Genomic DNA, 24,629 nt, shown 5'->3' with positions numbered 1-24,629 from the left:
AGATGTTTGAACCGAGTGTGCATGGTTACTTTAATCTAACATAGCAGATACTGTATTTCAGAACTTACCATCTAATTCTATGCTGTCATTGTCCTCATCAGCAGCACTGTTAAAATAATTAGGATAAATTCAGACAATGAGTTTATTATTGTTAGAATCTCCTGCAGAAACTTTTACTCTTTAACAAAAAAAAAATACATTAGACAGGATATAGTAATCTGACCTAAATGTGGGCACATCTTCTTTACTCCTTCTCATGATAGAGTCATTTCCAGGGGGCTCTGGTGTTGTGGACATTATGCTTTGACTTCGAGGTTTTAGCTGGTACTGCAAAAGAGAATGGGAGGCATATCAGCTGTAAGGAGCTTCTCTTTTATATATTTTGTATAACTTAAAAGCAAACCACAGCTAAAACTTTTAATTTCCTTTTAGATAGAGCAGAGAAGCATTTGAACATTTGTCAGAGCTTTAATTGCTTTGTGTACCAATTAGGTACACAGGCAAAAAAAAAAAAAAACACATTTTTAGTAGAGTGGGGAAAGGGTAGAACTTCCTATAATGTATTTTGCTGCTATCTGTGCCCTCCTGTCGCAATGCCAGCCATTCTCCTGGTTTCTTGGACAGCATTGACTTCACAGGGACAGGAAGTGAGCTCCCTAATGAGGGGTTATGAGCTAAAGTAAGAGTCAGACAGAAATTTCAATTCTTCCTCACGCCAAAACTAAAAAATAAATTCCGGAGATAGGTATTAAAGCAAACCTGGATAATTAAATCAAAGCAGATGATGAAAAAAGCACATGAGCAGAGGTTAATTTGAGCAAAAACCATAAATGAAAGCAATCAGCAGTTCTAGAAATATTGGTAGCTGAGGACAGTGCAAATCTTCACTTCCTATGCAAACGTTAAGCATTGTTCCACCCCCTCCCACCTTTGATGTGTCAAGATTTACATATAATTTAGTTTCTTTAATGACCCACTATGGCAATAAATATTATAATCTGGCAACTATAGGTCGTTAATAACTGTAATAATAGTATTTAGCATACTAATCACTTTGTTTGTGTACCTTTTTACAAATGAACATAATAAATTATTAACATATATACATAAAGTATCTATTTAAACTTTTGTGTTATAACTAAATCCCGAACAGTTTGTATCCACACTTCCATAATAATCAACACACACACAGATATATTTGTCCAGAACTTACTTACTTACTCTTGAGAGAAATACATAAACTGCCACCACTGACCTTATCTTGAAAATACTTATTTTAGTTTCAGTTATATTTTATGTTATCCAGAACAGGTGTGTACATTAGGAGTTCTGACATTTCTGACTACATACACGCAGTGCAGTGGGTTGTGCTGCGTTTTTGCCGCATTTTTGATGCGTTCCGGGCTGTTTTTGGTTTAAAAATGTATTTATTTTCAGTTTAAAATGGGCTTTCAGTGCGTTCCAGGGCGTTTGCATGCGTTCCAGAGCAGGTAAAATAGGGCCTGCTGCAGTTTTTTTGTATCCACACTTCCATAATAATCAACACACACACAGAAATATTTGTCTAGAACTTACTTTTAAAGAAAACCTGTCTTGAGAGAAATACATAAACTGCCACCACTGACCTTATCTTGAAAATACTTATTTTAGTTTCAGTTATATTTTATGTTATCCAGAACAGGTGTGTACATTAGGAGTTCTGACATTTCTGACTACATACTTATTTCAGTTCAGTGACTTGAAGTACTGAAGTCAAGGAGTCCGCACAAACGTCAGGCAACTAGTATTCTCAGAGCAATGCTAGCATCAGTAGATTAAATATAGTAGTTCTGAAAATTACATTAAATACATTAGGTGAATTGAGCAAAGCAAGAGCTATAAACTGTACCTGATGGTCAACATAATATATTGCACACACCAAAATACTTCTGTGGCAGCGCCAGAGCTTGTCAACGCTGCTAGATGGTGAATAACAAAAAGTACCTGACCAAGGTGGCATCTTTCCATACTGAAAAGGATCCTCTGTAATTTTATGGCCAGTTAAGATTTCAAATTATGACCTTCTTATTAATTGTTCACTAGAGAACAAGGCTACTATCAAATTATAGAGGCAAGGGAGATGGATTGGACATGTGCTAATACAGATTCAGCCAACTATATTTCCATTCACTTAACACAAGAAGAACATAAAGGTGAGGTCACCCTAAAATAACATGTTGGTGTATTGCAGTGGTGCAACTAAAAAGCTTACAACAAACACCATGGAACTGTTGCAGGGTTAGCCAAAGACACTCATATGTAGAAGTTCTTTGTTGCTGCCATACACAACAGTATGACATTGTGGTTTAGTCTTATATCTTGTTAGATATATTGTTGTAGTTCAGGGGCGTAACTAGAAATCACAGGGCACTATTGCGAAATTTTGTATGAGCCCCCCCCCTCACCCCTCAAAATAAAAAATAACAGCTACAGCTTACATTATTATATATGATATGATTACATGCAGTTAGAAAACAATCATTATCACTGGACGCATCGATCGTGTATCCAGGGATAATGACTGATTCCTAACCACATGTAATCATAACACATACCATTGCATGCGGTGTGCCGGTGTTTACGTGCAGTGGCTGTCACCTGATCATTAACTTGAACGGGTGACAACTACCGCTTGTAGATGCCAGATTAGGGATTCCTGCTGCAGTAAAATGCAAATTCGTGACACGGAAATCCCTAATTGTACCTAAACATACAGGTGTGAATAAGGTGACTACACAAACACGCAAAGAGAAATACATCTCCCCCTAAACACACACATAGAGAAATACATAAACACACACACATACAGCCCCCCTCGTTTCTCCCACCCATCAGCACTAGTGCCTCCACTCAGTCTTGAAGTAGAGAAGGGTGCATGAGGACCCCTGTGTGTGTCAACCACCCCTGTTACTAAGTGCAATGGGGTCTAATTCTGGTATCGATTGGATTGAACAGGGGTAGTGCAGTAGGTTTCAGGTTTCAGTGCCTCATTCAGTTAGTTAGTCATGCTGTTAGAAGCAATTCAATAAAAAATGTATACACATACTATGGCATGCTGTTATCTACGAAAATAGACTGTACAGTCTGTATATATTCTATAAGGTTTAAATAAACATAAGTAATTTAAAACACACACATTGTATTCTTTTTGCCTTTTTTAGGCTGCAATAAAAATATTATCTTGGAGTGATTGTGCAACAAGCATGTGCATGTCAACAGAAGAAAAGAATGAGGACTGGGATGGTCACAGAATAGCATTTGTGTAGGAGTGCAGTGACCAAGAGAGAAAACAGACTACATCAGGGGTGTGGAAATACCGAATAACAATACCGGTGCTTCTGCTGGCATGGAGCAGGCTTCCTAGGTAATCAGAAAGCCGGGCAGCGGGTAATGACATTCCGCCCGGTTTCCTGATTGACAGGGAAGCTCACTCCATGTTGTTTGGCCTGCTTGATTGTGAGTGTCCGGGAAACCGGCTTCCCAACCAATCAGAAAGCCAGGAGGCGAGTAATGACCTCATTGACCGGGAAGCTGGCTCGATACTGATTGGCCGGGAAGCCGGCTTTCCAGCCAATCACCAAGGAGCCGGCTTTCCGGCCAATCAGGAAACCAGGAGGTGGGTCATTACTTGCCGCACGTCTTCTTGATTGCACGGGAAGCTGGCTCCATGTTCCCCTACAACATCTGAAACTGGAAGAGAAAATATTTAATCTTAAACAGTGACGAGGATTCTTTACTGTCAGAGCTATAAAATTGTGGAACTCCCTTTCACAAACAGTGGTTTCACCTGAGAGTATGGAATTGTTTAAGACCCGTCTAGATACTTTTCTCAACGAGCAAGACATAAAGAGGCACAAGTAATATTAGTCACTCAAACACACACCCACACCCACAAAGGTTGAACTTGATGGACTGTGTCTTTATTCAACCTTAACAAATATGTAACTATGTAAGACTTGGCACTTATCAGCCTGATATGTCTACAGTTTTCGGACAATGAAGATGGCAGTAGCCACACAAAAACCCGTGATATGCAATATCCACTGCAGGCTTTAAACATGTTGCTTTATTTTCCTTTGCTTTATTGAAGTGGATAGTGCCACAAACAAATGAACAATTCTAGTTTGGTCATTTACACAAACCAGGTAAATTAGTTTTTGACCAGCAAATACCCATACACCATGTATGAAATCATCAATAACGTACTACCTTGGGAATATCAGAACTGTTGATAGTAGTATTGCTGAATGATCCAGACCTATGAGACGCTCCCTCCGTTTGACAATTATTGCATTCTATTTTGCTCTCCAGATCTTCAGCAGCTTTATGAAAATTAGAAAAAAACTGTAAAATGAATTACTGCAGATAAAAATCTGTGTAGCCCGTATTCTTATACTGCCCATATATCCAACATAGTATTAAAACAGTGCGGACATATACAATGAAGGTGAACCTATGCATATAGAAATTTGGGAGTTGCCATTCCCGGCCTCTTGTTAAACTCAAAGTTCTGTTGGTTTTAAAAGGAGACCTCTTTGGATTGAGAGAGCACAGTGATACCAGAGGAAAAGAATTGCGCTATAAACGGTAAACGGCTAGTATAATTTTCATATTTAACATCTGTGATTGTAATATGGCTGCATGAATGTCAACACAGTCTAAATTTGGAGCCAGGGAGAACGTGTAAAGCTTAGGCTGTAGCTTAGAGAGATTAGACCTTCTCTTTACGCACAAGAGGTAGCTGCATTGTATATTCACCTATTGGCCTGGTCCTACGTGTTATATATTTATATACAACCTATGGTACAAATACTGCAATCAAATTTTACAAAATACAAATTCCAAGCAGCACACAGCTTCTACTACTGCTCTGAACCAGTTCAAGCAATAGCAAGTTCAGCAGGGACAGTACACAAATCTCATTTCTTTGATGTAATAAAGTTTATAGCTACATGTATGTCTAACCTTGAAATACATTTTGCCTGTTGAATACTGGAGACTTTGTTCGTACAATCTGCAAAACAGAGAAAGAGATAAATGATTTGTTTATACATTTCTTCATTCAAAATTATTATGTTGCAAGTATCACAAAAACCAAAGGCTTATACATTACAAAGGCCATGAAACAGCTCTACACTGACTTTTTAGTTTTAGGTAGATTCCAGATTTCATTTCTTTTTTTGAATAGCAGCTATTCAAAGCTAAAGCACAAAATACTATTATGGGGTGTAGTGAGACACAATAAGGGGGTATCATTGTGCCCTATTATTCTGCATTACCCAGACACACCTGACAGCATGAGAGCACTGGCATACAGATCCACTATATTGTTGACTACATCCTCCTTGCAGAACATACATCTTGGCTCTTATTTTGAAAAATTTAGCTGTTTATGGGAAAATGGTGGCTTTATTATATTCAGAATGGAAACATACACAATTCTGCAATAAAGCTTGAATATATTCATTTAGAAATTAATAAATTAGTTCATGCAAACTAGGGTTCATAGCTGGCCCTTACATGTTTGCCAAAGGATCCTTTAGCAATGAAGTTCTACAATGGCAGAGTGCACAGTGAGCTACCTGTTGAGGAAGCCTAGTAAAATACAATACGTCCTAACATGGAAGCATAATGCTAGAGGTGTGTTTCATCTCTTTTGTGCTCTCTGCACATTAATGAATGCAGAATACTCATTGGATCTGACCTACACAGCCAACTATAGGTCAGTGGTGAGAGGAAGGGAACCCTCCATTGCAGTGTGGGTTTCTTGCTTGGAGAGGTGCCCCTACATGCTCTGCAATGCCCTAGGTAAACTAGCTGGAGGTCCACTGGACCCTTTTTGATTTATTATATTCTGGGATTATTGTACATCTCAGCAAACTGCTGGTGAAACAAATGAGCTGATATCTGCTTAACTCTAAAATTCAGCTGGCATTTTTATAAGCCACCTTTAAATTTGACAGATGTATGTAATCTAGTTCTTTGTAGTGCTGATACACTGTAGACTGATTACTCTACAGGTCTAGAAGTGGACTAGCTAATTTTCAATGCACAAATAACATCAGTTATGCTTTCAAATGACCTTAAAAGCTTATGTCCCTGCCTCATACAATTATGCACAGTGATGTTGGTTTAGGGTGGGAGGCAATTAACTTTCTGGTATGCACTGGGACTGTGGAAGTAAAAAAAAAAAAACATGCACACATAGGAAGGAAACACATGAATATATGGACAAAGCAAGCTGGGAGTATAACTAAAGACCCTGTTGCAATACAAACATGCTAATCACCTGCCAACTATGTGTTCTGACCCTAATGTGGTTTCCCATGGAATTTCTTTATATACTGTAACCATGCACTAGATCTTTCTAATTAACCAGTTCTCAAGAGTGGCAGCTATTTTTAACTGTCTATTATGTCTCTTATGTTCATGTACAGTATATGTAAAACCTTATGTGGAAAAGAACACTGTAGGATCTATTTATATTTGAAAAGCAATGCATATAGCCAGTGCAACTGCATGTACATGTGTTTGGGTGAAAGTTAACCAGCTGTTGTCAGAATGGAGTAAAATAAAATGTTTTTAAGGGCATTTTCTCTTGAATGTTCTTCAAGTATTGTGAACGGTAGTGAATTGGGATGATAAGACATTATGGCCACTAGATGCAGCTGAGGACTACAAACAAGAGATACAATGTAACAATTCTAAAGAACTCTGGAGGGAATTAGCAGATAAATGTAACCATTAATACTACGGGGAATCCCTTTTATTGTATAAATGACTAGTTTAAAGGGTGGTTTTAATATTTACCTGATGCTCCAATTTATTAATCTCTGTAAATCATTGTATATGTAAATTGTTGTTTCTAATGTTCATTTTGATTGGGCATTAACAAAAAACAAAACAAACAAACTATACAGTACAATCAAACATTTAATGGCTAACAAGTATTTTCATCCATTGTTAAACAGTATACAAGGGCTGACAAACACACTTGGGGAATGCCTTTTAGGTTCACCCTCCTTCTTTTCTTTGATTCAGCGACACCAAAGAAATATTTCTCATCAGGAGATCCCATAGAATCAGATGAGTCCTCAGCCTCCTGACCATTTGTCTTTGAACCTGGTGACATCATGATGTTTAGATTTCTTGGTAAACTCTGTTAAGGAAAGTTTAACAAAAATAATGAATAACCCAGAATGTAAAGTACTGGTGAAGTATTTCCATATAATACTTGGCTACGGGTACTGTATATAAAGTTTACTGATTTATTCTTATGTTTGTTTGTTTTTTTGTCCCTGATTGATTTTGTTGTTGGGACCCTGCAGACTTTTTGGAAGGTAATTTTAAAGGAGAACTATGGGGTCAGTGCTTTTCCCTATAGTTCTCCTAAGGGTCACGGGAGAACACAAACTAGCGTCCTCCCGTTACCCAAAGCTCAGCATACCACGAGCTACAGCTCGCGGTATACTGAGACGCCGCAGCCGGGACGGATCCTGACATTGCTGTCGAGATCCACCCAGCTGTGGGATTGACAGGTGGCTCTGCCAGCTGTGCCTGCCCCCTCCCCCGTCCGTTACGCCAGACATCGCTGGAGGATCAGACAGGGGAGGGGGTGGAATCCCTGCAGGGAGCCATGAATGACAGTCACGGCTCTCTGCAGGGATAGATCGAGAAGTGAGCGAGCGACGGTATGTGTTCACTCACTTCCCGATCTACTGAGCCGACCTGTGACAGTCTCATTGTCAGTGAAAATCACTTGCCTCATAATTCTCCTTTAACGTTGACCTGCTGGAACCGACAAAATGAGTTGTGATATTCTTTTCTAAAGTGCCTTAATGGGCAAGTAGTTCAATAAACAGCTATGTGGACTTTAGGTACTGGATGCCACAAACCTGCTATCAGATTCTGAGTAAGCATGGACAGTGACTTCCACCTGATGGACAATAAATAGCGTTTTGTGAGGAGCAAAGGAATATGACACTTAAATCAATGTTGAAATATGGGAGCTGCAAATTCTCATTTGGTTTTTAAAGACAAAGCTTTCAGAGTTGTCACTCTGATTCTGACTTCATTCCCTACCTAGTACGTTGCTGACCTGAAACAAGCACACAGCCATTGAAGTCTGACAAATCTGAACACATGCCCTTCATGCCTCTTCTAGGATCTGGATGAAAGCCCTCTAAGCCTGCACCTTTCATAAGTAAGCAGAGCCTGTGCATGGATGATTAATAAAGAAGATAGTTCGTTGCCTCTATATTACTTATTAATAATATATTTTCAAATTCATACTTATTATGTTTATATGACGATTTTGTTAACATATGATATTATACAACTGTTTGTGTGTTCTGAAATCGATCAGTGGTGCTGTTGTTTTGAAGACTATGCCATTTGTTTCTCTTAATGTACTTTTATACTACCCCTTTCTTGATCTTTTATCCCTTTTCTGTATCACTGAGACCAGCAACATTGTTTAGTGAGGGTATTTTACTAACTCATCTTTTTATTTACTTACTCTTGCATTTTTATGACCCATTGCTTTTCTTTGACCTTCTGTGCTACAGTACTTTACCCAGTATCAGAAGGCAAATTTTATATATATGATTTTTAAAATGCACCTGGTCCAGAAAGAGCCCATCCTTTGACATTCTTCGCAATTTGCATTCCAGATTAACAATCCTTGCCTCTTTTTTAACCATCTCAATTCTAAGTTCATCATTCTTCTCCTCTAGCTCTCGAATTTGTTTTCTGTACTTGTCTTTGTCTACCAGACATTGTGAATACTGTGTCTGTGCTTCATCACGTGAACGATATGCCTTTCGATTAAAAACAAAAGCGACAGAGAAAATAAAAATTTCACTTTCCAATGCAGCGTCAGATTTACATTATTTAAAGGTTACTATAAAAACTTTCCACTGGACAGCAGCATTCTTGCTCCGGACATCAGACTGCCAGATGTGTGTTCTACTGAACCCCGGTGACTAAAAACATATTTTTTTGAAGGCTATAGAAACTGTTCAAAGCTGTTTAAATGTATATGTGTATAGATATGGTATCTATGCCAATCTTTGTTAATGTCTTAATTTTGGAAAAATGGGGAAAGTTACATATTGCGTAACATTTTGTTACTGGATTTATCCTAAACAGGATAATGGTGATTTTTTTTTGAGCTACAGGTGTACGAGTAAGGGATCCAAAATGGAGGGACCGGTAGGTTGCACATAAATCCCCAATGCAAACACCCTTTTCCATAGCTATGCTTAATTGCTTTAAATTCTTCAAAACTGCTTCTTTGGTGGGGATTGTCTCTGTTTGGGTGGGTGGGTACTTCTCAAAGCACCCTTTTCAATGTATAGGTGTATGTGGTTGTCCTTGTCTAGTAAAGGAATTTTCTATGCTCCTTATCGCCATCTAGGGGTGCTAGTGCCATGTGAACATCATGTACCCAGCTATAAGCAGGGTATAAAATTAATAAATTGGCCCCTAAAGCTGGCCATACACTGCTTAGATTTTCCAAAGATCTTTCGTTCAACTTTCTATTAGTTGATGGGGTCCAATTGATCATCGATTTAGACCATATTGATGAAAAAAGTCGAAGGAGCAGGATGGAATTTTTTTCTTGAATGAGCAATATTCTAACAGTGAAAGTGGTTTTCATTTAGAAAACTCTATTCATTCCAAAATCGAATGTTAAAAATTAAACAAAATTTTGATCCACATTTGTCAAGTGTCTGATGGCATTATTGGGTGGTAAAGAAAGATCTTTCTTACAAATGTTTGTTTCAGAAATCTACTAGTGTATGGCCAGCTTAAGGCTTTACATACATGATTGCATAAATAGAGCACTCTTATCACTTTCCTGTACCTGATGCACTAGGAATATATTGACATTAATGGTAAGAAAAGCACAATGGGACATGCAGCAGTGTCATTAAACCCAATCCAATATCTATCATTGGTGTGGATGTCCATGCTTCAAAAAAAACACACACCACAGGATTCCACATATGCATTAGGCATTTTAAGAGCAGTGACAAAATACCAGATCTCGCTCTTTCTCTACTTCCTCTAACTGCACCATAACGGTATTCATGCGGTGCTTGTACATTTCACAATCTTTAGAAAGTGTAGAACATTTGAGCTCCAAGTCTTCTTTCTCTTCCAGGTACTGTAAAATAAATGTTAACAAGCAATTTAATTTGGCACTGTTAACACAGATAGTGGCAAGCAGAGCATTTAAAACAACATCCGGGCATCATGTTCATTTGTAATGTTAGATCTAGTATAATTGCTGTAAAAGGAATTTTAAATGTAATCAATTAGAAAAGTCAATTTTTAGGTGTTAATGTGTTTAGAGAATAAAAATATCTGTTAATTAAAGTTTTTCAGAGAGAGACAATGCAGGATTTTTTTTGTTAAAGGAGCATTATTACTCTTATTTTTCCCCAAGCTATCATGTCACTTATTTTGTTAAGAGTTATGAGCAAACCTCCTACTAGATAAAGAACCTGTTAACATTTTAGTAAGTCATCCCTTTTCTGCTGTCTTTCCATGTCATGTGATCACATGATATGTAACATAGCAGACACAGGGGGACTGAAGGTAAATTATTGCCCTTACTCCCTAGCAGAGGCCCAGTCTGGTAGGAAGTTTGATTCTCAGATACATCTACTAAAATTTACTAGGTAAGTGGATTCAGACCCGGGAAGGTAGAAGCTATGAATGTGCCCTACACATCTAGGTGGGTGGCACGCCTACATAGATAAGTCCTCTTCTTTTCCACCGGTCCACTCCATCACATGACTGCAAGTTGCATCAGTGCTCTTCAGAATCTAAAAGAATACAACTAACATCAGTGCTATTCGGTGTCTGGCATGTGTTTACTGCCTGCAGAAAGGCATTTTTGATGAATCGGCTGTTATTGACAGGCTGGTTTCATCTTCTCTGTGTTGTGGGAAAGCAAATAATGGTGCCCAACAAGAGAATAATTAGATCTTAGTGGACAAACTGGAAAATAGTTTCTGTTCATTGCTTATGCAGCTTTTGTGGAATTGGATAAAAAATGGTTACTTTATTGATATAGATAAATGGTTCACGCACTATATATGTGGTATTTTGTGTATTTGATACTATGGTATGTATGTTTTATGTTTCTGGACTAAACACCCTTTCTGTTTCTATGTTTTGTTACATCATTACACTTCTTTTTTTTATTGAACTGTTTTATTACATATTATATAAAGAAAATGCTAGAACAAACTACTCTTGCATGTACTGGATATTTCTGGCCAAATTAAAATCTAGCTCTTTACATTACCAACTGTCTGTACCTTTCTTACAGTTATGCTGGCCATAGATGGCTTGATAAAAGAAATTCTGATTGAAAGAGTCCCTTTTACTTATGCTTCACTTGTGCCTTTGTTATTCTAGAGCAGGGGTCAGCAACCTTGAACACTCAGAGCCATTTGGACCCGTTTCCCACACAAAAGAAAGGACCGGGAGCCACAAAACCCTTTTGACATCTAAAATGAAGATAACACGTCATATAGCGTTTTTTTACCTTTATGCTCTGTATAGCATGTATATAGGTATATGTGGGATTAGTAACTCACTGGACTCTGGGCTTAGTAATGCACTGGGCTCTGGGCTTAGTAACGCACTGGGCTTATCTGAGACCCCACCTGAGATTGACCTTGCACAGCCCATCTGAGACTCTCTATGGTGGGCTCTGCAGGGCCTCAGGTGGGATGGTCACCCGGGGGGTCCCTTTCCCTGTACCTCCTCCTAACTCTTCTTACCTGCTGCTGCTGGGGCCTGGCCTCCTCCACCCCCTCCCCTGCCACCTCTGCCATGCCGCCCCTGGTACAGCTGATACTCATGTAAGAGGCCCCCCAGGCTGCCAAGACTCCTCAAATGGGTACTGGCCGTACCCCCCTGATGGCGTTGTTCCATCAAAGTTTGTGACTACGTTACAATGTGTGACCGGTGACATGGTCACACATTTCAATGTAATCACGCCCAGTTTTTTGGCGGTGGAATATGTGACCACCAATAGGTCAAGCATTCCAATGCTTTGTCAGCTGTTCCAGGGCAGATCGGCATCGCAAATGGTATGTGCAGGAGAACTGATCTGCCCTGGAACAGCTGTTTGGTCCTGAAATGTCACTTCTATCAGACTCTGTGAGTGCAATATCACATTCCACCCCACTCACAGAGTCGGATAGAAGTGACATTTCAGGACCGAACAGCTATTCCAGGGCAGATCAGTTCTGCAAATACCATCTGCGATGCCGATCTCCCCTGAACAGGGAGCCGCAGCAGGGGGATGAAAGAGCCACATGCGGCTCCGGAGCTAGAGGGTTGACCCCTGTTCTAGAGGGTAATCGCAAATGCCTCTGGCAGTTGAAGTTATAATGTGCTGGGAAATCTCCTTCTGTCATTTGGACAGTGACAGCAATCAGCAAAGACCTAAATACTTCTGATGCCAGCTGGCCAGTAGGCATGAAATCATAGACCGACATGGCCAAACACAGTTGGAACAGGCAATTGCCATACTGCATAGGTCTATGGGTATTTAATATTATGGCACAGTCTTTTTAATAATTGTTTCCAGATAAATACATACAAAATATCATCATGGTGTAAATAATACTATCCGTATATGGTTACAGTTTAAAAATCCTCTCCATGTGTATAAATTGTAATTATATAAGAACATGGAGCAGCCATATTTGTTCATTAAATTTTCAGACTCTGCTTCCTGGTTTGCAGTTGTATGCAGTGGATATGCTTTATTGACATTTACAATGCAAGCCCATTAGTGGGCTGGGATTGTTCTGAAGAAAACAAAGGGGCTAAACTGTAAGTAGCCCTATGCTCATAAATAAATCAATAAGCACATGTACATAGTTTATGTAAAAACACATACCTTTAGACATGATTAAGCTGAGTATTTTATCCAAGTATGCATTTTCTTTAAATTTTGTGGGGGTTTTATGGCTGATTATATACCTTTAAGGTATATATTTTGGTACTCTTCCTCTGATCCCGAAGAAATTTTCTCTTACCTTGTCCCTCAAATCTTCAGCTTGACGTATTTCTTCTTGAAGATTAAATATTCTGTTCACTAATTCATGTCGATCTTCCAGAGCTTCTTTACGATCATGTTCAAGAATATCAACTATGGCTTTATCAGAATCTGGCAAACTGGGACTTCCACCCTTAAGAGTATACAAAACACAATAAGTATTTCAGTTATTTAGTCAGTGTCAAATACTGAGCCTTAAGCAGAAGTACATTAAAAGTAGATTTAATCTAATCATTCTTCTACTAATACACAGTACTGAAGATTTTTTAAAGTTACGTTACCTCTGGAATGCTGAATAGCCTGTGGCATGCTATACTAAATTGTTCTAAACCAGGGGTGCCCATTAGGTAGATCGTGATCTACCAGTAACTCTCAAAGCTGATGCTGGTAGATCACGGAGGGTGTGAATGGTGGACCCTTTATTCCATTTTGGTATATTTATTTAGCTGTGCACACATAATTACCTATTAGCCTGAGTCTGCTGAGCCAAGCTCCCTGACACCTTCCTTGTGGATACTGGTGGTTGAAGTGCTATGTATTACATCAAAAAATATTAGTGTACTCATCCTGTTGCACTGCAAGGTGAGCCTGGGGAGAGAGCGGGGAGAGACAGCCAGGAGAGAGAGCAAGGAGAGACAGCCAGGAAAGAGAGAGAGGAGAGACAACCAGGGGAGAGAGCAAGAAGATACAGCCAAGAAAGCAAAGAGAGAGACAGCCAGGAGAGAAAACGAGGAATGAGAGCAAGAGGAGAGAGAGCGAGGAGAGACAGCCAGGAGAGCGAGGAGAGACAGCCAGGAGAGAGAGTGAGGGAGGTTTTTTTTTCGTTGGTAGAACTCATGTAGCTCGTCATTTGAAAAGTAGATCTTAACACAAAAAATTGTGGGCACCCCTGTTCTAAACATTACTTTTTCATAAATGTTATTGCATCCAGTCACCATATTCAATTTAAGCTCTTCAAGCAGTGGGACTAACTGTGGTTCCTAATATGAACACAAAGGCAGTGTATTATATTCAGCATATATATTACTACAGAAAACTGTCAGAGATTGTGGACATGTTACATTAGGTGGCCAGAGGCAGGAGCTGGTCATATACTGCAGGCATGCTAGAGAAGTGGTTGAAGACTGGGGAAATGCTGCAGGAAGCATCTAGAGATCATTGAGGATTGGGCAGATGAATGTTATATTTCTGAATGCAGTATATGTCAGAGGGATAACATATCAGAGCCACTGTTTATACCAAAGACGTGTTTCATGGATATGGTGAAGAGCTACTGCCTGAAAAAAGCACATGAACGTTTACACTGTAGATTCCATGGGTTACTAATTTTTAAGAACTGGTCTGGAATTAAAATATATGCAGTTGGTATTATCTGTAGAGTTATAATTGTTAACTATTTAAAAACTGCAGCTTTCCGATTGTTCATTTACTCTGATAAAAGTCAGTAGAGATTGACCTGTTGCTGCTGAGTTCAGGAAGAGGTCCGAAGAAAAGGACATTCGCAAAAACTCTGTAGGAGCATCATCTTCAACTTTAGCAATCACCACTAGTTCCTGCTGTTGGGGTACATAATTGCTGCTTGATTCCAATGTGCCCCTCACTAATTGCACAGCGATAGACGTGTTGTTTCCAAGGACATAACTGCTGCTCCACATTAGTAGCTATGGTTGCTTGGCTACACTGTTTCAAACCCAAGGAATGAACCACACAACTGGATGTGTCAGAAGTGCAGTCTTTGTAGAAAAATAGTGCAATCTCCATATTCCTCTTAAGTGGTTATGCAAACTTCAAATAATTTTTCTTATGCAGACACTTCACAATGGACCTGCAATTGTAGAGAGGAGAAAGATTTTACCTGAATCATTGTTTGAAAATCTTGTATCTTAATTTTTAGCATTTCATTTTCACGCTCAAGTTCCATCATCTGTTCCCTCTTTGGACGATTCTCTATATCATTTTTCAGTTTGAGGGACTGGTTTCTTTCCAATTTACACTCTTCTTCCATTTTATTCAAGTGGTGTTTCAGTCGATCAATCTGCATTTATTTGAGGATAGTAGTTAAAGAAAATCATGCCATTAAAGTTAGGTTTACAGTTTCTGGAACCAACAATCAACACACTATGTGTGTAGTCTGTGGTGCTGAACAGAAGCCTCAAATCAAAAGATGGCCCTCAAAGACTACCATCATTGCAGTACAGGTTTAAACCATATAGCTGCTCAGCAAATGCTTTAAATGTCAGTTTTTCCAATTGCTGATAGGACTCCCTATAAAATATAAACCCCTGGTAACAGCACTGTTTGTAGAGCATAAAAATAAATGTTCATATAAAAGTGGGGTAAGTGTAAAGAGTAGCATATTAGTAAATCAAGATTCCGCATAAGAATGTATTCCAACACTCATCTTGCATTCATTACACTCATTTGGTGTGTAGCAATGCACTTGTAATCAAACTCCAGAAAATTCCACAATTCTGTCTTCAGGTAAATTAAATGACTAGAATATGATCAAAACACCCACACAGAGTATAAATTGTAACAAATATAATGGTGTTTTTGAAATGTATTTGACAATATGTTTTGTGGCTAACCTTCTTCAAGATTAAAGTACAAAATGTTAATAGCATAAGACACACTCTGTCTCAGATTATTTTGTACAAAGAATCTGTAGGAGGAATGAATAATGTCACTATGAAAAGGATGTGGACCAACACAAGTAGACCCTAGGGAGGACACAATGCAATTTGCACTACCTGTCCAACAAAAAAGTCACCAGCTGGGTTTGCCTAAGCCAATAGATAAGAGCCTTCCATTGGATAATACAGTAGGTCTAGGTTCAGCAACATTACGTACCTACTTTACCTATATGGGTTGGACTTGATGGACGTATGTCTTTATTCAACCCCAAATACTATGTACTATGTACTATGTACTTCAATATACCGAATGGCCAGGTTTTTCCATCATGGATTTTTCTTCCCTGGTGGAACAGGCATATGACAAGATGACAATGCCAGTATTCATCAGATAAAAATTGTGAAAGAGTGGTTCAGGGAGCATGAAACATCATTTTCACACATGGATTGGCCACCACAGAGTACGGACCTTAATCCCATTGCGAATCTTTGTGATGTGCCAGAGAAGACTTTACTCAGCGGTCCGACTCTCCCATTATCACTACAAGATCTTGGTGAAAAATGAATGCAACTCTGGATTGAAATAAATATTGTCACATTGCATAAGCTTATTGAGACGATGCTTGGACAAATGTGTGTCGTAATCAAAGCTAGAGGCGGTCCAACAAAATATTAGAGTGTGTGACTTTTTTTGGACAGGTAGTGTATACATAACTGCAAAATATTCTCCAATAAGCAGGAAGGTACAGGGAAGCTATGTTGATATTAGAAACAGTGGTGTCAGATGCCTGACAATGCAGTTTACCCATGGTGTGTGAATGACAAGACTGGCAGGTAAAACATTTTAATGTATATTTAGCGTTTGTTCAATGTTTTGGCTATGAAGAGGCACTCATTTTGGTTTTTTTTGTTTTTTGCTTTCTGTCAATACAAAAAAAAACAGGTCTTACTTACCAAATCCATTGCTTTTTCTACTTTGCAATATTTAGCAATTGTTTTATCAACGTTTTATCAGCAATTGTTTTAGCAATGTTGTTTTATCACAATTTTTTTTTACAGGCTGCAATGCTGCACCAGAGGGAGATCATTGTTTGCACAGCCAAGCTCCCTCACCATCTCCCCGCTACAGCATTTTCATCTGTGTAAACTCCAGTGTCAACTAATGTCTGATCTTAAACAGAAGGAGGATGTCCTGACCCCCCCACCCACACACATTACACATTTTTTAGGTATGGTGTTTGGCTGGTCAGGCCAAGCACTGCCACATAGTGGAGTTCACATGCTCTCCATATCCTGAATTGGCAAAGTACCAGTGTCTCTTTCATCACTTTACAGCATAAACTGATTAACTAAAACAACTACAGCATTTCCATGCTGTTGCATTGGTGTCACAATATTGTCCACTGAGCAGGCATGTACTAGGATTGACAATCACAAAGATAAAGTAGTTACGTTGTAATTAGCAGCTCTTAACATCATTAGGTGGGGCTAGGGATAACACAGCAATTGTTTTACACATTGGCAGCAATGACAGAAATAAGAGCAAGATGGAAGATGAGAAAAAAGATTGAGGGAATGAGGCGGATGGTGTAAATTACTACTATTATCTTTTAAAACTCATTCACCTCTGTATTTATGGGCATTATAGAGAAAATAATATTAAAAATGTCACAACATAGGCAGGAGAACATCCTCAAAATATTTTAAAAAATTATTTTAAGTCTAGGAAGTCTGAGGTAGTTTTCACAAGATGCTATCGGCTGCCAGATCCAGGCCGAGCAGCTCGGCCTGGATCACCGCTTGGCGTGCTGCTGTGATAGCAGCTCCCTCCTCCGCCCCACCACCACCGACTGCAGCTTCACTTTTCCTCGGATCCACGCTGCATACAGATGGGGGAGAGCAGCGGGGATCCAGAGAAGACAGGACATCGCGATCACTGGTAGTTTGCGATCGACCTTATGGGCACCCCTGGTCTATGACATCCAGAAGGCTAGAAACATATTATTCTCCTTCTGAGCCACCCATCATTCATAAGCATATCAAATTTAGTGTCTACCCAAATCTAATGTCATGACACACAATAATTTAGGGGTTACTTTATAGTGAAAACTGTCATATTGCTGTCTAGGAGGACAGTGGTATTATAGACTTTAAGTTTTTGAATTGCCACAGCATTTGCTGAGAACGGTGCGCGTTTCCAATAAAACATGTGGTGGCAGCTACTGTGTAAAGGGTTAACTGCGGAGTTGACCAACCCTAGTGGCGATCGCTCTCAGTCTGCTGGCCTGAGATTGTTGTCCCATGAGCTGGGAAATCTCTTTGCAGGGTGAGGCCTGGAGTGGTCTTGCCCATCCTTGTGACGTCTCAGTCGGCATGGAACTGCGTATAGTCACGAGTTATTGGCGTCCAGTAAGATCAGAACGGGGCGCATCCATCACACACCACATTTTCTAAACTAAGGGAAAACTGCCTTGCAAAGTGAACAGCCTATTTGCTTTAGGTAAATTAACCTGAATAAGTCTAGAGCAGGGTCAGAATACAGAAAGCAATATTGTTATCCAGTAGCAGGGTGACCTTCAACATGACAACACATCAGAAATGTTAGGTTTAATTTATGCATTTCAAATAAAAACATGTGACTGTCACCTCAAGTTGCAGATCTCGACTTCTCATAACAGCCATGTTCTTCTCTTCGCTGAGTTGAGCATACCTCATTGCTAATGTATAATTTTCATCCTTCACTTTAATTAACTCATCATTACAGTTATTTCGCTCTTCTTTCATTTTGTTATAACGCTCCTGAAATGTTAACAGCTCCAAGTTGACAAGCTTTAGCTGTTTCCGTTCATCCTCAAGCTGTCTGGAGTTAGCTACAAGTTCACATTTCTGAACTTCTTTGGTTTTTAACTGCTGCTGCAGTTTGATGACCTCATTCATCAGGAACTGTGTAAGAGCTTCATGGCCTTCTTCAACTAGAAGGAAAAAGAATAATGTAATCATCAAAAGACTTTTATCAGATTTTCAGGTATACTATTAATGTTAACAGCCTGGAACAACTATCACTAAACTGTTCAAAGTTAATAGCAGCTTATAAAAAAAAACAAAGCACAATTTGTTATCAAAAGGGTTTCAAATCTGCACAATATGAAATTTTCTTGTAGTATGGGTACACACAGCAAACAAATATGTGTTTATGACCATCAAACTGAAAAGTAATCATTTTTTACCTATTTCTAAACACTACATTTTAAATTCCACCAAATTTCGTCACCTTCAAAATGTGTATCTGTATTCAAATCTTTTTCTTTGGTTTTGGATAGAGTAGGGAAGGGACAAAACTTCTGTCCGATTTACTGTATATTGCTATCGGTGTTTACGTAGATTCACGCTCAATATTTACCCTAGTGGCCATTGTCACTGGGGCAGAAAGTGATGGGAGATCCAACGTTCTACAGTTGTCACCAGAACAGGAGGTGAGGGGAAATCTTCCAACATGGACACATGCTCTGGTCCAGGGCAGCCTTCAGAAATGTCAGGGCCCCTTACACAGCCTATCCCCGCCACAGATCCTGCAAAGCCCACCTGAGACTTTCACAAATCATGCACAGCCCCCTGAGACCCTGCAGTCTCTGCCCACCATAGACCTTGCCAAGCCAACCTGAGACCCTGCAGAGCCCACCTGAGACCCTGCAGAGCCCACCATAGACCCCGCCACAGATCCTGCAAAGCCCACCTGAGACTTTCACAAATCATGCACAGCCCCCTGAGACCCTGCAGTCTCTGCCCACCATAGACCTTGCAAAGCTCACCACAGATCCTGCAAAGCCTCCCGCAGATCCTGCAGAGACCCTGCAGGATCTCAGGGGGGCTCTGCAGGATCTGTGGTGTGCTTTGGAGGCTGCAGAGCCTGCTATGAATGCTGCAAATTTGCTGCTAGAGCCAGGCCTCCACCGCTGCTGCTGCGGGGGCCCGGCCACCTCCTCGCCCTTCACCGTCGGCTGATACTCATGTAACGGTCCAGGGCGGGCCCCGGAGGCTGCCCCGGGCCCCTGATATTTGTATCGGCCGTACCCCCCTGACGGCGGCCCTGCTCTGGTCGCACTGGTCACTTTGGAGAGATTTCCCTCACACTTTTTTCAATGTCTCCATGAGAGAGAGTAAGGATAAACTGCCCACTGGTCATAGACTAAAACAAAAATGGCAGGGTTTTTACTTATCACCTACTTTATTAACACTAAAAATATCTGGCCTATAGATACACTTTGAAGGAAATTTTAGATTTGTTGTTAAGCAATAACCACCCACATGAAAATACTCCTTGTAATGTCAACATTCAATTTTAAGAGGTAAGTATTCATAAAATATGAAGGATATCTGTGATAGAAATGCTAGTGATTTTTAAACTACATCCTAGGATTAAGCATATACAGTATTACAATTGATTTATACAAGTCATATGTAGAACTTTTGTAGAATTGAATGATTATATATATATATCAAGCACATAATATGCCAGTTGCTTGACATGTGCACATTAAAATGTTGTTACTGACTAAATTTATTTTGCGTGTGCAATAGCCAGCCTGCTATTGGCTATGACAATTTGAGATTGTCATATGATATTAGTACTCGTACTTGTAAGTACTCGGCAAGTACCAGTACTCGTACTCACAAAACTGGTATCTGTGCATCCCTTTATTTATATTTATAAAAACAAAATCGTACATTAAAACAGAGATGTACAAATCCCAGGAGCTCAGTGTGCTCCTTACAAATGACAGCTGCCTCCTAATTTTTGCATTTTTCTCTAGTCTAGTCTTGGAGCTCAAAAGTATCGGTACATGTACTCGTACTTGTACCGAGTACTGTACTTGGTATCTGTGCAACCCTAGTATATATGAATATTCTTTTTTCAGACATTTGAAACCAGACAGAAATGTTGGTTGCTTGGTTTATATTATTGTTTTCTATTTATCAAGCCAATACTAACTTTGGAAAGTTACCAACTTGTCTTTAGATATATATATTTTGTACTATCTATACACACGGAAACGCACTAAACACAAAAAGCAATGCATTCTAATGGGGCTCGATCACACCTGCGTGTTCGTAAATGCGTGGAAATACATGTGCGATTTTTACATTGCATGCGTGACTCTTACATTGCAGTCTTACCAAGCTGCTTACATACTTTCCAGCCACTGTACAATATTTGTGGCTCTCATCTCTCAAATAATACACTTTAATATTTTTTCAAGCTAAAACATTCCTTATCTCTCGCCCTTGAGGCTAGTTCACACCAGAACTGCGTGCGTCTGCACACCTGCAATGCAATGCGTTTTGCCATGATTTTACTGCAATTGTACGGTGATTGTACCGCAATTTTATTGTGTTTTTGTGCTTAAAATGGGGTTTCAGGTGCGTTTCAATGTGTTTGCATGCATTTGTATGCGTTTTTGATGCGCACTGTTGCGATCCGATGCAGCTTAAATAGGGCAAGCAGTATTTTTTCTGACTGCATCTGAACTGACTGCACTGGTGTGAATAGAGTACCAGAAATCCCATAGGAAAGCATTGTGATGTATTTTGGCTGTGGCAATCAAACTGAACGGACTGCATCACAACTGCATCATCTGGTATGAACTAGCCCTCACACTGTGGCCTTACTGACTAGCTTACACACTGTCCAGCTGCTGTATGATAATTGTGGCTATTTTCTCTAAAATAATACATCTTCATGTTTATTTTAAGATAAAACCTGCCTTGTCTCGTTCCATTTGTTGCCTTTTCAAGTGATTGTGTACTGTTCTAATGCTAGCCAAACACATACCTGAAGTTTATATTTTGAATGTTTAGGAATATTTGAGGATATAGGAAAGGTAATGTTGAATTGTGGTTTTGAAGTGTTTTTGTGCACTCTCTTTTGCAATTTTATTAAACTTTAATCGGTACTGGAAACTCACACACTATGCTATGAAACTGTAGTGCTACTGGCCAATTTCTACAAAGTTGAAGGTTCTTGCTTTATTTTTTTAAGAGTAAACTTTTCTGTAGCGCTTAGATCTGTTGTTGGTAAGTTAAAAAATCAATTACACATCCAAAATATGAGATTCCAGAATACAGTGTCACTGTCTCTCTCTGTGAAATTTGTACTGTTCCATAACACCACATACGGCATGCAGCACTGGGGTCCCTGGTTCAAATCCCAGCCGGGACACTATCTGAATGAAGTTTGTATGTTCTCCCTGTGCTTGTGTTTGTTTCCCCCAGGAGCTCCAGTTTCTTCCCACACTTGAAAGGCATGGTGGTAGGTTAATTGGCTCCTATCTAAATTGGCCTTAGTGTATAGGAATGCATGTGAGATAGGCACTTTGTATCGTAAGCTCCTTGCGGGCAGGGACTTATGTGAATGTACAATTTGTTAAAGCTGTGTAAATTGTCACTACTAAATGAATACCGACAATAAATAATAAGCATGTAATTTAAAGCATTGGCGTTTTCCGCTGCCACCCTCAAAGTCACATTAAAAGGAAGACTTTCTCCCTGCTGTACAGTATTTTAAAACATGTTATTTATCGGTGCCAATTAGCCTTAAAAATGGTCAGAATGTAGTATCAAGATTTGCCCTCCATAGATTTCCATGGGGTTCTATTAAAAGTTTGGCTATTACGGACAGCTCATCCCTAGCTTTAAGTTGAAGATCAAGATAGCCAAAGAAAACCATAAGAATATCCAAGGAGAAGACAGGGCCAGAGGGTCTGACCAGCCTGGAACTCTGAGTGCTGGAAAGACATGATTTGTTCACAGTGCTATCAAAAATTGCAGGTAGATATCTGCAGTTTTTACACAGCACCAGTATGTTGTTGAATGGGATATAGATCTGTGGCTCAGTTTGAATGGTGGATAGATAACACATAACTATGTATAATGTTCACTTCAAATAGTACATTTTTTTCATGTAAAAAAGTGTGCAATGTTTGGTGTTACTATATCAACTTCTTAAAGGAAAAACGTCAGAGAAAACTTGGTAGTCTGCAAACTGTATAAAAGCATTTAACTGTTTTGTGGCATATTCTTATTTATGAACAGATCTTACTTACCAACTATAGTAGAAAATCTTCTTGTTGGTTCTTTTCCTGTTACCAGTTTGTAGAGCTCTGGGTAGTAAAACTCCAGACTTTCCAAAAAGACTATATTGCCTCGCTGTCCTTTTGTGTGAAGGATATCCAGTAGTCGCCCTGTGTATGTATACATATATATTTAAAGCAACATTATTGTATTATCTCACTCTTCTTTCTGGTCTATAGGGTTCCCTGTTAAAGCGTATTGAACCCTTATTCCATTTTTTAGTATGTTTGGCATCATCCCTCGCTATATGCAGTTTTTATTATTTTTTTGTGAATTGATTGCAAAGTTACTTACCTGGAGATCCTGCCAGTAACACCGCTTCCTGCTGCAGGATTTTAGTAGACAGCATTTCCAGCCCGCTATGTGCTCATTTTCTGCAAACCCTCAAGAAGCAACATAAAAAGGCTCCATGCACATGGGCATCTGGGAATTCCTGCAGCTAAAACCTGCGCATTCTTGCAACAGGAATCCCAGGTGTGTCTGTACAGATGCGGGAGCTGTTCCTATTCAAGTTAATGACAGGACGAAAGAGGGTGCATCTGTCCGTGGCTGTCCACATGTATGCGATTGTACATTGCAGATTGGGAGAGATGCTTGTCCCGGGGTGCAGAGAGATTGCATCATGAGATAAGCATCTGTCCTGATCCACAGATAATCATACCGTGTACAATTACATGAAGACAGATGGGTCCCGCTGTCACCCTGTCATTAACTTGAATGGGCACAGCAACCACATCTATATGAACACACATGGGATTCCTACCTCAAGAATCTGCAGGAACCCCCAAGCACATGTGTGCATGGGTCATAGAGATGCACCTAATTGTGAGGTAGTGGGTTAGCACGGTCAGCCTACAACAGAAAATGCTGTTACTTGCAGGATCTCTGGGTCAGAAACATAGATCACAGGAAAAAAAACTTACTCAAGAACTCACTTATGAAAACTGTATGTAGCGAGGCATTATGCCAAAGCTACTGAAAAACAGATTTTGGGTTTACATACACTTTAACTTAGAAATGCCCACCACTTACTTTAATGAGAAAAGTCACTTTATAAATTCTAAACAATCAGCTGAAAAGCAAGTATCTAAAGCCTGCATATACTGCAGAGCCCCCCAGGAGCCCCAGTATACTCTATTATGAAAATCTCAAGCAGCATCTGTTGTTGTTTACTGGCTCATCACTATTACTGGTAGCCTTACTGACCTAAGGAGAGGAAAGGCTGGAGTACATAACAACAACAAAATGGCTGATAGGGGCATATGAGTGTAAATATGCCTGCTTTTCATATCTGCTGCCCATTTCACTTCAAATGCAAACACAGGGTTACTATAATGATAAAGAAAAGTAAAAATAGCAACCAGTGCAATGCAAAGGTATAAAAAAGTTAATCATCTCTATTTTCCCCCCTAAAACAAATGTCTGTTTTTGCATTCACTGCATAAATACGTACTATTTTTTTTCTTTTTAATCAACATAATATCTCCCTTTAGAGACTGGACCATTTCTTTGCCCAGTTATTTATTTTTGACCTATTTGGGATGCATATCAATATCTCTTTTTGCCCTGCTACCCGATTCTGAGGCAGCCTCATGCACTACAACTACGGTACTACCTCAGTGTCTGCCATCTTACCACTGGGTGCTGGATCAATTGGCTGCACTCCTGGGATTTACAGATTCTTCTGCACCTTTTAACCCGTTATTGCGCATTAGAATTCCTTGTGTGCTGAGCATGCA

At 39.5% G+C, this 24,629-nt stretch overlaps 1 protein-coding gene across 1 annotated transcript in view; it reads right to left on the bottom strand.

Moving 5' to 3' along the window:
- CARD11 (caspase recruitment domain family member 11) overlaps window positions 1-24,629 on the bottom strand; it is a 60,556-nt gene that overhangs the window by 33,797 nt on the left and 2,130 nt on the right. The window contains exons 2-12 of the mRNA XM_018566790.1: window positions 22,863-23,000; window positions 18,409-18,734; window positions 14,985-15,164; window positions 13,110-13,262; window positions 10,085-10,210; window positions 8,661-8,858; window positions 7,034-7,198; window positions 5,005-5,053; window positions 4,246-4,361; window positions 224-327; window positions 69-106 (exon numbers count right to left, since the gene is read on the bottom strand). Coding sequence (XP_018422292.1) covers window positions 69-106; window positions 224-327; window positions 4,246-4,361; window positions 5,005-5,053; window positions 7,034-7,198; window positions 8,661-8,858; window positions 10,085-10,210; window positions 13,110-13,262; window positions 14,985-15,164; window positions 18,409-18,734; window positions 22,863-23,000 — 1,593 coding nt within the window. The remainder of the gene's footprint in view (window positions 1-68; window positions 107-223; window positions 328-4,245; window positions 4,362-5,004; window positions 5,054-7,033; window positions 7,199-8,660; window positions 8,859-10,084; window positions 10,211-13,109; window positions 13,263-14,984; window positions 15,165-18,408; window positions 18,735-22,862; window positions 23,001-24,629) is intronic.

The sequence above is a fragment of the Nanorana parkeri genome, unplaced genomic scaffold (assembly GCF_000935625.1).
Source record: "Nanorana parkeri isolate BGI_ZX_2015 unplaced genomic scaffold, ASM93562v1 scaffold975, whole genome shotgun sequence".
Classification (NCBI taxonomy): domain Eukaryota; kingdom Metazoa; phylum Chordata; class Amphibia; order Anura; family Dicroglossidae; genus Nanorana; species Nanorana parkeri.
This window is presented reverse-complemented; position numbering and strand designations above follow the sequence as displayed.